The sequence below is a fragment of the Rhinoraja longicauda genome, chromosome 12 (assembly GCF_053455715.1).
Source record: "Rhinoraja longicauda isolate Sanriku21f chromosome 12, sRhiLon1.1, whole genome shotgun sequence".
In the NCBI taxonomy this organism is placed as follows: Eukaryota; Metazoa; Chordata; class Chondrichthyes; order Rajiformes; family Arhynchobatidae; genus Rhinoraja; species Rhinoraja longicauda.
The window spans coordinates 24,232,352-24,245,608 of NC_135964.1; the positions used below are offsets into that span (position 1 = coordinate 24,232,352).

Consider the following 13,257-nt stretch of genomic DNA (forward strand, 5'->3'; position numbering starts at 1 on the left):
TTTCTGAATGCAATAGTTCTATGTTCAAAACTTCAGTGTTTTCAAAGGACATTGAAGCAACAATAGTATTGAAATGTCCCCGGTAATGCGAATTAGTTAAAATCCCAAGATGGTACTCCAAGGCTGTAGATTTCATTTCAATGGGATATCTTCCCTGAGAATAACAAACTATTTACTCTTGACACTAAACCTGATACCTGCTTGATTTTCTGATTTGGGGGTGTTTAATGCTTCCTCTAGCCAAAATTCAAGTGGCAGCCAATGCAGGAAACTTGAAACAGACCTGTTATTAGTTGTAGATGGCCAAAACTAATTTAATTTCCCTATTGAACAGTGGTTAACAGCAAATGTTAGTTGTCTTCAAATTTTAGTTAAATTAATGCAATCTTGCTCTATGAAATGGTACTTGGTGCTTTAGTTTACCCATTGAGAATGGTATGGGAAATGTTTCATTCTTAAAACAATGATCAAGTGCTTGACTACCCCTCCTTAAATTCATCCTCAGATACTTGCTCGTGACTTTCTAGATGAGTATATATTTCTGGCAGTTGGTCGTGTGGGATCCACTTCTGAAAACATTACTCAAAAAGTAGTGTGGGTGGAGGAACAAGACAAACGTTCCTTCCTGCTGGACCTCTTGAATGCTACAGGTAAATATGAGATTGAAAGCTATTGGTAAATTACTTTGACTCTTCTCATTTGAAAAATTTCCTTTCTCTCTTCTGCAAGATGGACAGAGGTATTCTGCAAGCAACGTATTAAGTGTCTCTGCTGTTGTCCAACATGTTGATGTGCAATTAAAATGGTGGCCCCTTGTAAATGTTCAACAGAGAGGCCTCAAATCAATTTGTTGTAATTAGTGGTTTGTCTTAGGTCACCAATGGATTTTTCCTTTATGAAATTTGTGGAATTACTTCTGTTGCCAATTTGGGCTAATTTCCTCAATCACCCATTGTAAACATGTTTTGCAAATACAACTGGTTGTCCATAAGAAGTAGTTTTCATCAATGCAACATACCACTTTCCCTGTTGAATTACTTTGGAATTTCTGTCTGGTGATATTTTGGGATTAGGCTTGCCTTCCAACCATTTGCTTTTTATCCTCTTCTAGGAAAGGACTCTCTAACACTGGTTTTTGTGGAGACTAAGAAAGGTGCAGATTCATTGGAGGATTTCCTTTACCGTGAGGGTTATGCTTGTACCAGCATCCATGGTGATCGTTCTCAGAGGGATAGAGAGGAAGCTCTGCATCAGTTCCGCTCTGGAAAATGTCCCATCTTGGTTGCCACTGCGGTAATTGCAAAAGCTCATTTGTGCTTAAAATTAGCCAATAAAGTTAGCATGGAATTGTTGACAAGTTGTCCTTTTAAGAATATTATACACTCCATTTCCCTACATTAATGAAAATTAATATTTTGTCAGTCATCTTTATTCCTGTTATCTCCATTGACTTCAATTTGTATTGGTAGGTTGCAGCCCGTGGACTTGACATTTCTAATGTCAAGCATGTTATCAATTTTGACCTGCCTAGTGACATTGAGGAGTATGTGCATCGCATTGGGCGTACTGGTCGTGTTGGTAATCTTGGTATGTATGGAATTTTTTTTTAAACTAGCACTTGTGCACTGCTTTATTTGGTATGCAAATATTTTGGGAATATTGATCAAATGTGCTTTCATAGGTCTTGCCACCTCATTTTTTAATGAGAAAAACAGTAATATTACCAAAGACCTTCTGGACCTGCTTGTGGAAGCCAAGCAAGAAGTACCAGCCTGGCTAGAGACCTTGTCATACGAGCATCAGCACAAAACTACTGGTCGTGGTCGATCCAAGAGGTAAAATGGCAAAATTGAATATGGTTTCTCTCTAATTTCACACCCTTTCAGGTACAATATTGGGTTACATTATGTGACTGCTTCATCTTTAAAATGAAGTATATGCAAAATGTGACAATCCCCAGCTATTAGGTTCTACTCTGGTTAATATGTAGTTATAAAGATCGGTTGACTAAGTTTGAGATTAAAAACTTGGGTGAATAAATTACATCTATTGGTCAGCGCATGCTATAAAAAATGAATTTCCATCCCATTTTGAAATGCTATCACTTTATATTTTTAATATTGCACCACTCATTGTAGTCCTTGTGACCACTTATTCAAAAGTAATATGATTTCTTGACCACGCGTGTTCTTTTCTGCATTTCAGTCGGTTTGGAGCTGGATTTGGTGCCAGAGATTACAGACAAACCAGCAGTGGCTTCAATTCTCGTGGAAGTCGTAGTACTAGCCATGGAGCCACGAGAGGAGGAGGAGGAGGAGGAGGAGGAGGAGGAGGAGGCAAGTTGTCTATGGTTTTCCTGAAATTCATTTTTTGTGTGTATTTTTGGTGCACTACTGGAGAAAGGGGGTCTTGCTACCATGTCAACAGTGGTGTTGCTTTGTGTGAATGTTAAACATAATTAGTAAAAAGGAAATGTAAAAGTATTGAGATTGCATACCAAATTGTTTCTGCAACCTTTAATCCTGTTGGCAATGTTTAGAATTGGCTTACAAGTTGAATTAACTGTTGGCAGGTAGCTAAGTTGTTGGGTAAAGACAATCTACCTTATTTAGGTCGGGGTGTGTTTATTGCTGGCAATAATATTTATTGCTGATTGGATTTGATGTGATTTAAATTAATCCACTTTGGTGCATCTGGAGTAATCAGTCTACACAGTGGCTCATATCCTTCATAGCATTGTGGGACAGCTTTTATTTTCCAGTTCTAATCACTCGGGCAAGCTTTAAATTTCAATTAATTCCCCCAATTGTTACAGAATAGAACCGCATAGAACAGGCTGCAACAACCGTGATGCCTTTCTAAACTAATCCCATCTGTGCACATGGTCCATCTTTCCCAATTGCCTGTTTGTTTTTCTTATTCTACTGCTTGTGCCTCATCATGCAGCTCAGTCTTGGTACCTACTATTAAAAAAAATCTTGCTGTTCCTTGTCCCTTGCCATAAACCTGTACATTCTACTACTTTTCCACCATCTGAGGAGAGTGATTAGATTAACTAAACTATTGATGCATCAATTTTGTGTATTTCCATCAAACTGCTATGGTGGGCTTAATGTGTCTGGAACTCTGGTTATTAGTTACAAGTGAATGCCAATCTCATTCTTGACTCACTTTTACAGTTCCACAGGGAAAATCCTGTGGTACTGTTTATCCTTGAACAAGATGCTATTAATAGGCCTGGTTAATAAAGCTTAATTTGCAATCATACCTGGTTCATGTCAAGCAGTAATCTCTGAATAGCAGGAGTTATGTTCCCCCCCCCCCCCCCCCCCCATATTGATTTAGTACCAAGGCTGTAACTGATACTGTGCAGAGGCTGGTTGTCTTCTATACTGGTAGCTTTTGCAGAGAAGTTTCAACTCACTAACTAACCATATTTGTTTTCCAGGTGGTTATGGAAACTATTACAATGCTGATGGATATGGTGGAGCTTACAACTCCCAGGTGGATTGGTGGGGAAACTGAAATATTCCAGTGGATGTCACCTTGCCAAACAAGCTAAATGGAAACCACATGTAACTGAGCCAGACTATACCTTGTGTAGCTTCAAGAACTCGCAGTACATTACCAGCTGTGATTCTCTGGATATTTTTTAAGGGAGCTCAAATGCAAAAAGACAGCAGTAACAGAAGAACAAGAAACCTAGACGATGGAGAAAATGTGGCCGTAAACAGCACTAAATATTGGCTATAGATGTTAAACTGTGCTGCATTTATAGTTTATCTCTGTAACTGAGGATCATTTGTATGTTAATGTACTGTGCCTTTATAGAGGAACTTTTATTTTTAATGTCCTACTGGTTCATTGGGCCTGAGTTCTCGCAATCATTCTCTAGCACAATCTGAGAGAGACTTGGGCAAAACAAACCTTGGCAGAAGCAGGGCGAAATGGCTTTACCAGGAGTCATTTACCCAGTTGCACTTAACATTGTTACAAGGCTGAAAATAAAGCAGTGACCTCCATTACGGCCTTGACATGCGTGACCTGTAAAGACAACTTGGGGCATTTGCAGCATTCTGATCCCTACTGTGGGGAAACGATGTTGCTCACTCTATCCTGGATAGATATCTGTTGGGGACATGGTAGCTTTACAAGCCATTCCAACAATGTGTACAGTCAAGTTTCAATGCACTGCAGTTTCCGATTAAGCAAATGCAAAAGTTAAAACTTGACATAAAATAACTTGACAACATTAAAGGCAGCTAGTTAACTAATTCAGGCTTGCCTGGAGTGGGCAGAAAGTAGCTAGGAATGTATTTTTTTAAGGGATTTTGAAAACTTGAAGTTTCTAGATATGGATGAAAATCCCATCCATTGGAAATCTTAAATGCCTGCCATATCTAAAAGGAAATTTGAAATTTCAGAATGGCTAAATGGACCACAGCACCGAGTGACTCTACAGACGTACTCGGCTGATTTTGGTCTGATACGCATGCTAGTGTTGTTTTTTGGTCAAGGGGAACGAACAGAAAGATCTCTGCAGCAGGCTTCTTTACTGAATTACATTTGTGTATACTCGAGCTGCGTTACAAAGTTCAGAAAAGCCGCATTTAACTGTTTACTGTAGATTCTGTAAAGTTGCTCCACTAGGGTCTGAGGTTTGATGCTTGGAGATCACAGAGAATGGAAATGTACACATTACTGCACAAGGTGCCAACGCTGGTAATTGATCGCATATCCACTATAGCATAGTGGCGTGGGTTTCCTTTTGCACTGTCCATTACATGGACAAATAGTCAGTTTAATCCGCTAAATCTGGCCAAAGATTAGTTTTCCCACCTGTTTAAATGTTGAGCTGTCCAATGCAGTCAGGTGAGTTGACTTGTAACTGCCAAGAAGGGATAGATTTTCTTAGCTTATTTTTTCCCAGGTGGCCAGACTGCCAGTATAAAAACTACTGGAAAATTTGGGTGGTGGAGATCAAACTGAAGAGTAGCAAAAGAACTTATCAAGTGCAATACATCTATTGTGTTGTGCCTTCTTGTACTGAAATTCTCATCAATGGAAAGTAGATGCACTGACAGTATTGAGCTAATCTCTTGTGATGAATGGTGCTATACAGGTAGATTTAGGCCCTTATACATTGTGCCCATCAGGTTTTATATAAGAGATCTAAATACCTTTAACAAATTTATTTTAATGCACATTCAGAGAATATTTTATATACCGATGTCTTGTCTTGCATGCATTTTCTTGAACCTCCAAGTCTTTGCAGTGATTGTCAAACGCAGCTTAATTAAAATGGGAAGGGGTGGGAGAGAGGCTAGATACCAAACCAGGACTATTTTGGGACCATGGGGGTCTAACAGTTGGGAATTAACTATTTGCACACAACAGATCTAGGTATTTTTGCTGCTAGTTTTGTGTAATATTTATTCATTTGACAAATATTTAATTTTTTTGTGTTTGTTTTTGTAAGCCTAAAAGTGATTCTTTGAAAGTTCAAAGAAAACCCGAAAAAGTAACTTGACCAAAAGACAGTCCAAAAACACTGGCACTTGAATGTTGAATGTCAACGTATGCGTGAATATATATACATATATTTCGGGGTAGTGTGAGCTCTTATTGTTAAGGTCATATTGGACCCAGAGTCAGAAACTGAACCACAACCTACTGTCGGCCTTGTGATTGCCGCTAATTCCCATTGTCCTATCAAATTCATTCATGTGGGTAATTTGATCAAATCTGAAATAAAATATGCCAAGGTTTGGACAGAGTTTCTTAAAATTCTAGAGGAAAAATGTTTAGAAAACGGCAAAATGTTATGGTACTCCAATTTGTTTTGTTTAGTGAATGTCTGGCAAAGAGCAAATTTAATACATGTGGTTTATCACTTTATTGTTGCATTTAGTTGCATTTGCATATTAAGTGACTTGGGTATTCAACTTGACACTTCTAAGCAAGTTGTAGTTTTTAGACCTAACATTCATAAATTGTAGAAATGCTCTCCATGCTCCAAGTTCCTACAACATAACTATTGCAGTGCATGAGTATCCAGTCTTGCTCAGTGCATTGAATACCTTTTAGTCACTGTAGATCTAGAATTTGCTTTCTATAATAGTTTAGATGCTATGCTCTTGCACAAAAAGACTCTGCTGTGCATTACTTGTATGATTTTATCAATAAAAAGTTTGAGCTGCATCAATTTAATGATTTATCTTGGTTGTTGTGAAGAAATTTGAGTGGGTTTTAAAGGGATTTGTTTTAACCCAAACTTTGAATTTTAACTTAAGGCATGAAAAGATTTTACAGCTGGTAATTTTTTCAACGAAACCCTATGATATTATAGATTATAGATTATTGAATACGTAATATTATGGCAAAGGTAGACACAAAGCTGGAGTAACTCAGTGGGAAAAGGCAGCATCTCTGGAGAGAAGGAATGGGTGACGTTTTGGATTGAGACCCAGCATCTGCAGTTCCTTCATACACAATATTATGGTGAGTTGATTTTCTTCCATGCTGCCTTTTCCCACTGAGTTACTCCAGCTTTGTGTCCATCTTCGCCATAATATTACATACTTGATAATCTATGAGTTAGTCCTACCCATATCCTGATTATTCTAACTTCTGTAAATACTAAGCAGATATGGTAGTATCTGTAAAGTGACACAGAGCTGAAGCATTACCTGTATTTCAGCATTTTGGCCTTGCCATTAGCGGTTTCAGTTTTTGTTTCTGCTGCATAACAAAATTGAAAAACTCGGAGGGTAAGACAACATCTGTGGAAGGAAATGGTCTAATGACACTAGGTCAGGACATCACATTCAAAGAGATCCAGCACTCTTTTGCTCTAGATTTAATCGTCTGCAGTATCATTTTCTGCAAGATGGTTCAATATTATTGCAAATTTATCTCTAGCTAAATTGGTTAAATTCTTCAGAGTTGCAGCTCAACTTTAAAGCCTGTTTGTGGTAGATTCTATTTATGCCAAGTTGTGCCTGCACATTTAAAAATATTTTGTGTTGGAAAACTACCTAAGCATGTCATTATCCATTTTGTCTATCCCTCTGAAATCTGTATATCTTTTAACTCCATTTCCATCTCTGTCTTTTAATCTCTGCCTTTCTACTTTTTCTGTCCAAATAAATGCTATATTTGCTTCCTCCAATCTGGGAACGAATTGAGAATCTACAGGATATTGGAAGATAACATGGGCATTTCTCTCCACGCCCACCTTTACAGCACTAGGATACAGATTATCAAATGCAGAGAAGTTATTGCTCATCCCATTAATTTTTCCAGTACTGTTCTTTGTTATATTAATGCTCTTAGTTTTAGAGATATAGCACGGAAACAGGCTCTTCGGCCCACCTGCAATCAGTACACTAGCACTATCCTACACGAGACAATTTACATTTTTTAACCGAAGCCAAGCTTGTGTGTGCTTGTGTCGAGTGTGGGAGGAAATCAGTGTGGAGAAAACTCATGCAGTTCACAGGGAGAAGGTACAAATTCAGTACAGACGGCACCTGTCGTCAGGACTGAACCTGGGTCTCTGATGCTGTAAGGCAGCAACTCTGCTGCTGCACCACTGTGCCATGATATGCACCACCATACCTTCAGAATGAGACCCAAAGTATTTGTTTACCATTTTTCTCTTTCCTTGATCTGAAAGTTAGTGTATGCCTTTAATGTTTATTGCTAGCCTTTTCCTGTCTTCTGCTTCCCCTTATTAATACCGTCTATTTTCAAGATGACTGCATTTTGTTTTGATGTTTTAAATCTTTTACTTTGACACAACGTCTATGCCTGTTCATCTTTTCCTATTTATCAATTGGATAGGTATTGTAAACTTTTTTCTTAAATCTACATTGCAGTAAAAGATGACAATAAATAAGTGTCTCCTCTAACACAGCCATAACTTATACCCTTGCACTTTGCTTCATTCAGATTCAAGATCCTGGTTTCATATCGAACACAATGTTTGCATAAAATTCTATAGTATGAGTTATTGTTCCCTCAAAGCCCCTCTGCACCCAGTAGTAGATTAAAATGGCTTATTCCCCCAATGATGGTCATCACATTTGTGAAAAATGGAATGCGAGTGAAGGGAGACTGCCCTTGAATGCCACGGTCAAGTATGTCGCGAGTGAACCATATCTCTGCAAAACGGTCTCAGACCTGCTGAGTTACTCCAGCTTCTGTATATCTTCAGTTTAAACCAGCATCTGCAGTTCCTTCCTACACTGTCTGCTTCTACGTGGAAGTTCTCCGACGAGATTTCTGCAACACTCCCTCTTGTTACACTTCACCCATTGGTTAGATAATTCAGAATGTTAATTTTTTAATGACCTGAGTACATCCTAAAAGCACTTCATAATCGGCAACTTTTGATCATATCCAAGTGTTAAATGCAACATGCAATCTGCATCATACTGTGTTCCAGAGCAGCAAGTCAGACTTTGGTTGAGGCAGGAATATTAGTCATGGCAGTAGCATGTCCTACTCTGACTAATGTCCCACTGAAAAGGAAGATCTTAATGTGATCCTTTTACCTTTAGAATTTAGAGGTGCAGTGAGGGAAGCAGGCTCTTTGGTCCACCGAGTCTGCACTGACCAGCGGTCACAAGCACTGCACACCAGGGGCAATTTTACAACTTACCAAAGCTGATTTAATATAAACCTGTACATCTTTGGAGTGTGGGAGGAAACGAGCGCCCTGAGAAAACCCATGCGGTCACAGGGAGAATGTACAAACAGCACCCGTAGTCAGGATTGAACGTGAATATTGCACTGTTAAGGCAGCGATTCCCGTTGCGCCACTGTGCCATCCTTACCTTAGTGACATTTCATTATGGTCAGCATCTCTTCAATGATGTGCCATACTTTCTTAAGCTGATTATACTGTATTGTCATATGCAGAACTACAGTGACATACAGATACAATTAAAATCTTGCTTGCAGCAGAATCACAAGCACATGCTTGGATAACACTCAAAACAGATTAAGCCAAGATTATGCCTAAATTACACACATTCTGCAAAACAGTGAAAAAGACTGCAATAAATGTGATCTTAGTGCAAAACGCACTGAGAAAATGCCCATGGTAGTGCAAGAAGTGCCCATAATGTTCTGTTGCCAAGGTGGGATTAGATTAAACCAAGGTTTAAAGACTTGAAGGTTGTAGAGAAGTAGCTGTCCCTGAATCTGACATTTCAGGCCTTTCCCTCCTTCCCCAATGGTACCACTCAGAATAGGCCATGGCCTGGATGGTTGGGATCTGTGATGATGTGCTGCCTTCTAAAGGCGGCATCTAAAATCTGCACAAAATTTTTGATACTTCAGATCCTGCAGTGGGATTTAAACTCGGCCTTGGAGATTGCAAAAGAGGAGCAAGGCTGCAAAAATCTCTGCTTTGATAATTCAGGTATTTATCTACATAATTGTTAAATGCTGTGAGAATCTCTGTCTCCACCACCCCTTCAAACAGTGTGTTTCAGATTCCAAACACCATCTGGTTAAAAATAAAATTCCTCAGATGCCCTACAAACTTTCTAGACCTGAAACCTCCAGATTTTATACACAAATACTATGGTAAAATATATTCCCCTCATAATTTTGAATACCTCAATCACATTTCCTCCATTTTTAGGAAAACAAACCTAATTATGTCTCCTATGAATGAAACACTCCATCCCAGGCAATATCCTGGTGAATTTCCATGGCTGTAGTGTAATCACAACCTTCCTAATATGAGGCTTTAATTAATCATGTATGGTATGATTTTTCCTGGATACCAGCAAATCAAAGTTTTTCTGCTGTATCTCGGTACACGTGACAATAATAAACCAATACCATATCCTTGCCAATGCCTGGGGTGACTGGCGTAGGCAGGGACAATCTGGATGTGAGCTTCCTTTTGCATGGTTACAGGCATTATCAGTTTGATCTGCAGGAAACGTTTTAACACAATCAAGGCTAATCCCTTCTCACACTACAGATTTGTCAATGCATTAAGCAAAGGCTTTTAGAAAAATTGCTGGATGCTTCCTATATTTTTCTTTGCTGGAAAAATCTATTGAGACGGGAATCGCCAGTCAGAAATCAACGAAAAACAGATTAAACTCAAGGTGGAAATCATCATATGTAAGTTGGTCAATAAACATAGTCTGTCTTGGTTTATGTTCATTATTCTTAATTCAAATGTGTTTGCTACAAATCTGAACCTTGCTGACAGGCTACTTGCCTTTCTTTTGAACTGAACATTTTTTGGACGATGTGATTTTGTATTTGTATCTTTTTCCAGATAGCTTTTAGTAAAGATCTCCGTGGCATATTTGTATCCTGTGATGCCACAGAAGAAAGAGCACCAAGATGTTTCTGACCATTTTAAACGGTAATTAACATTATAATCCATTTTAATTAATAAGCGGCCCCTACCTACATCATGATTTATGTAATCACCTAAGAAATTACTAACAATGATCGTGGATATGGATTCTACGCTATAGTCATTTATTTAATTAATCTTGACTATTGTACATTTTTTTGTTTCACCTGAAATTTTTGTCAGAATGTTCAATGAAGTATCCAATACTGCTTTACTCAGTAACCCATTTCTATTCTTGCTGCACCAATTGTTTTCTTTTTTCCCTTATTTTCTTTCCTACACTTTCTCTGTTTATTTTACACTTTTCATTCATAGGTAGTTACGTTCTAATGGCTTTCAACATTCCGTGTGTTTATTTGTAACACGGACCACCTGTGCCTGTTTCTGCGACCACACATTTCCATGCCACTTCAGTCCAATTGACTGAAAGATTAGGGGTCTAGTCATAGTCACTAGAGTTAATCACTACAAAATATTTTTAAAATTCATTCTGGAGTAGACACATTGCCCATTTCTAATTGCCCCTTGAATTGAGTGGTTGACTGCTTCAAAGCAAAGGGCAGATAGGAGTAAACCACAGGGCTGCGGATGTGCTGCACATTCGAACCATATTAGACAAAAACAGCAGACTTCAGTCAAGAAAAAGCATAAGTGAAACACATGGATTTATATGGCAACTTAGTAGTTTCATGTTCATCATGACTATTGTTACTGGATTTTTCTGAAAAGCTGGAATGTATGTAAATATCTAAACTCAAATTTCCCAATAGCTGGTAGATGTTGAACTTTTCTCTCTACATCATCAGTCTGGGTCTGGATAGCTATTTTAGTACTTCCATTACAACAGATACTTCATAAATTCATGTTGTAGGAGCAGAATTAGGTCATTCGGCCCATCAAGTCTACTCCATCATTCATGATTTATCTTTCCTTCCCAACCCCATTCTCCTACCTTCTCTCTAACCCAACACCCTTACTAATCAAGAATCCATCAATTTCCGCCTTAAAAATATCCATTGTTGGCCTCCACAGCCATCTGTGACAATGTATATCACAGATTCACCACCCTCTGACTAAAGAAATTCCTCCTCATCTCCTTTCTGACCTCAGAACTCACATGCAGGAACCACCTCCTGGTTATCTTTCTGTATGTCATGACAATTTGGTTTAGTTATGGGTCTGTTGACCACATCGCTAGCTTTTGAGCTGTAAATTATTGGCCAAAATTAATTAATTGACATGTTAATTTCATCAAAATGGAAAAACTGCTTTTAATAATGTATTAATTTCTCTCCATTAAATGTACCCTTCCCTTTTTTTATTTAAACTGAACTTAATTTTTTTCTGACATTTTACTTTTTTCTAACCAATCGACTTATTTGTATTTTGCTCTTTTATATCTCAGTACTTTTGCTTGCTTCCTTGCACGTATCTGCTCCCTGGGCTTGTGTCCGGTTATGTCCTCCCTCTTGCACCTGTACTCGAGAACGGAACTGTGCTGTTCTTTGCGACCGATCTGGATTATCGCAAGTCCTCAGGGAGTTCCCGTGTGAAGCCTCTGCTATCAACTTGGATAAAAACACTATCAAGTTTTTGTCAGAAAGGGCATTTGGTACTCTTCCAGCTCTGCGATCTTTATCACTTGACCACAATAACATCTCCTTCATCACCCCGGGTGCATTTAAAGGGCTGCCTAATCTCACTGAATTAAAACTGGCACACAATGAGTACATTAGGTACCTACACACCAGAACTTTTACTGGCCTGAAACGCCTACTTAAACTCGATTTGTCCGACTGCAATCTATTTAACATTCCGGACAGGATTTTTACAGCAGTCACTTCTTTACAAGAGTTGGCAATGTGGCAGAACAATTTCAGAAGAATACCTGGAGCAGTGAGGGGGATGGAGAGCATTACCCGAGTGTACTTGGAGCGAAACAGGATTGAGGCAGTGGCTTACAATTCTCTACTAGGACTGGTCAGTTTAAAATATCTAAACCTTCAGGATAACAAAATAGCCGTAATCCATGACAACGGATTTAAAGACTCACTGAAACTGGAGTATCTCTATCTTAATGACAATCTTCTGAACAATCTTCCAGAGTTTGCATTTAAAGAACTCAGGCTCTTGAAGATGCTAAACCTGGGAGGTAACTCTTTGGTGAATGTATCCAGTACATGGTTTAGTGAGCTTGTTGAGCTAGAAGTTCTCTATTTGGACAGAAATGAGATCACTTACATTGAAGAAGGGGCTTTTGAAAACCTGACCAGTTTGATCTCTCTGCATCTAAACAGCAATAACCTGACTACACTCTCCCTTTCAGTGTTTCAGCCAGTGTACTTTATAGGAAGACTCTATGTGTTCAGGAATCCGTGGGAGTGTAATTGCAAGCTGGAGTGGTTGAAGGAATGGATGGAAAGCTACAAACTGGTTCGGGATATCCCGTGTGCCTCTCCAGAATCTATAGCTGGCATGGACCTAAGTAAAGTCCTCTTCAGCAAATCCACAGAAGGTGTCTGCTTGGATCTAGCAGATCTGAATGTGACAGCTTACACGCGAACCACGCCAGACTGTCCCCAGTCTACCACAGAGAACAGATTCAGCAGTCTTATATCTAGATTTCTTTTTCCAAAAACGTCTAATGCTGAAAACACCATCAAAATCTTTAGGAATGTGTCAGACAGTGGAACTGATGTGGAAATGTCTGCAGCTGCCAATGTTGAGCGATGCCAAATCAACTCTCGCGTTCAAATCCTCGTGACAGTCATTATAATATTATTTTAGATTATATGACAGTATTTAAGTGTGCATTCTGCAGATTCTGTATTTACTGCAGTTCATGGAAGTCCAGAGGGACAAGG

The 13,257-nt window shown here is 38.8% G+C and overlaps 2 protein-coding genes across 3 annotated transcripts in view; both read left to right on the plus strand.

The window, feature by feature from the left end:
* Window positions 1–7,850, plus strand: part of ddx3xa (DEAD-box helicase 3 X-linked a) — a 33,896-nt gene extending 26,046 nt beyond the window's left edge. The window contains exons 12-17 of one of the 2 annotated variants that reach the window (XM_078409204.1): window positions 506–650; window positions 1,112–1,293; window positions 1,470–1,587; window positions 1,682–1,835; window positions 2,206–2,336; window positions 3,449–7,850. In XM_078409204.1, coding sequence (XP_078265330.1) covers window positions 506–650; window positions 1,112–1,293; window positions 1,470–1,587; window positions 1,682–1,835; window positions 2,206–2,336; window positions 3,449–3,525 — 807 coding nt within the window. In that variant the 3' untranslated portion in view covers window positions 3,526–7,850. The remainder of the gene's footprint in view (window positions 1–505; window positions 651–1,111; window positions 1,294–1,469; window positions 1,588–1,681; window positions 1,836–2,205; window positions 2,337–3,448) is intronic. The other variant, XM_078409203.1, reaches the window with a different exon arrangement.
* A 278-nt stretch (window positions 7,851–8,128) lies between these two features.
* On the plus strand, window positions 8,129–13,257 carry nyx (nyctalopin). Its single transcript, XM_078408693.1, has 3 exons — window positions 8,129–8,136; window positions 10,365–10,399; window positions 11,799–13,257. The coding sequence occupies exons 1-3, from the start codon at window positions 8,129–8,131 to the stop codon at window positions 13,178–13,180; spliced, it is 1,425 nt and encodes a 474-aa protein (XP_078264819.1). The 3' UTR covers window positions 13,181–13,257.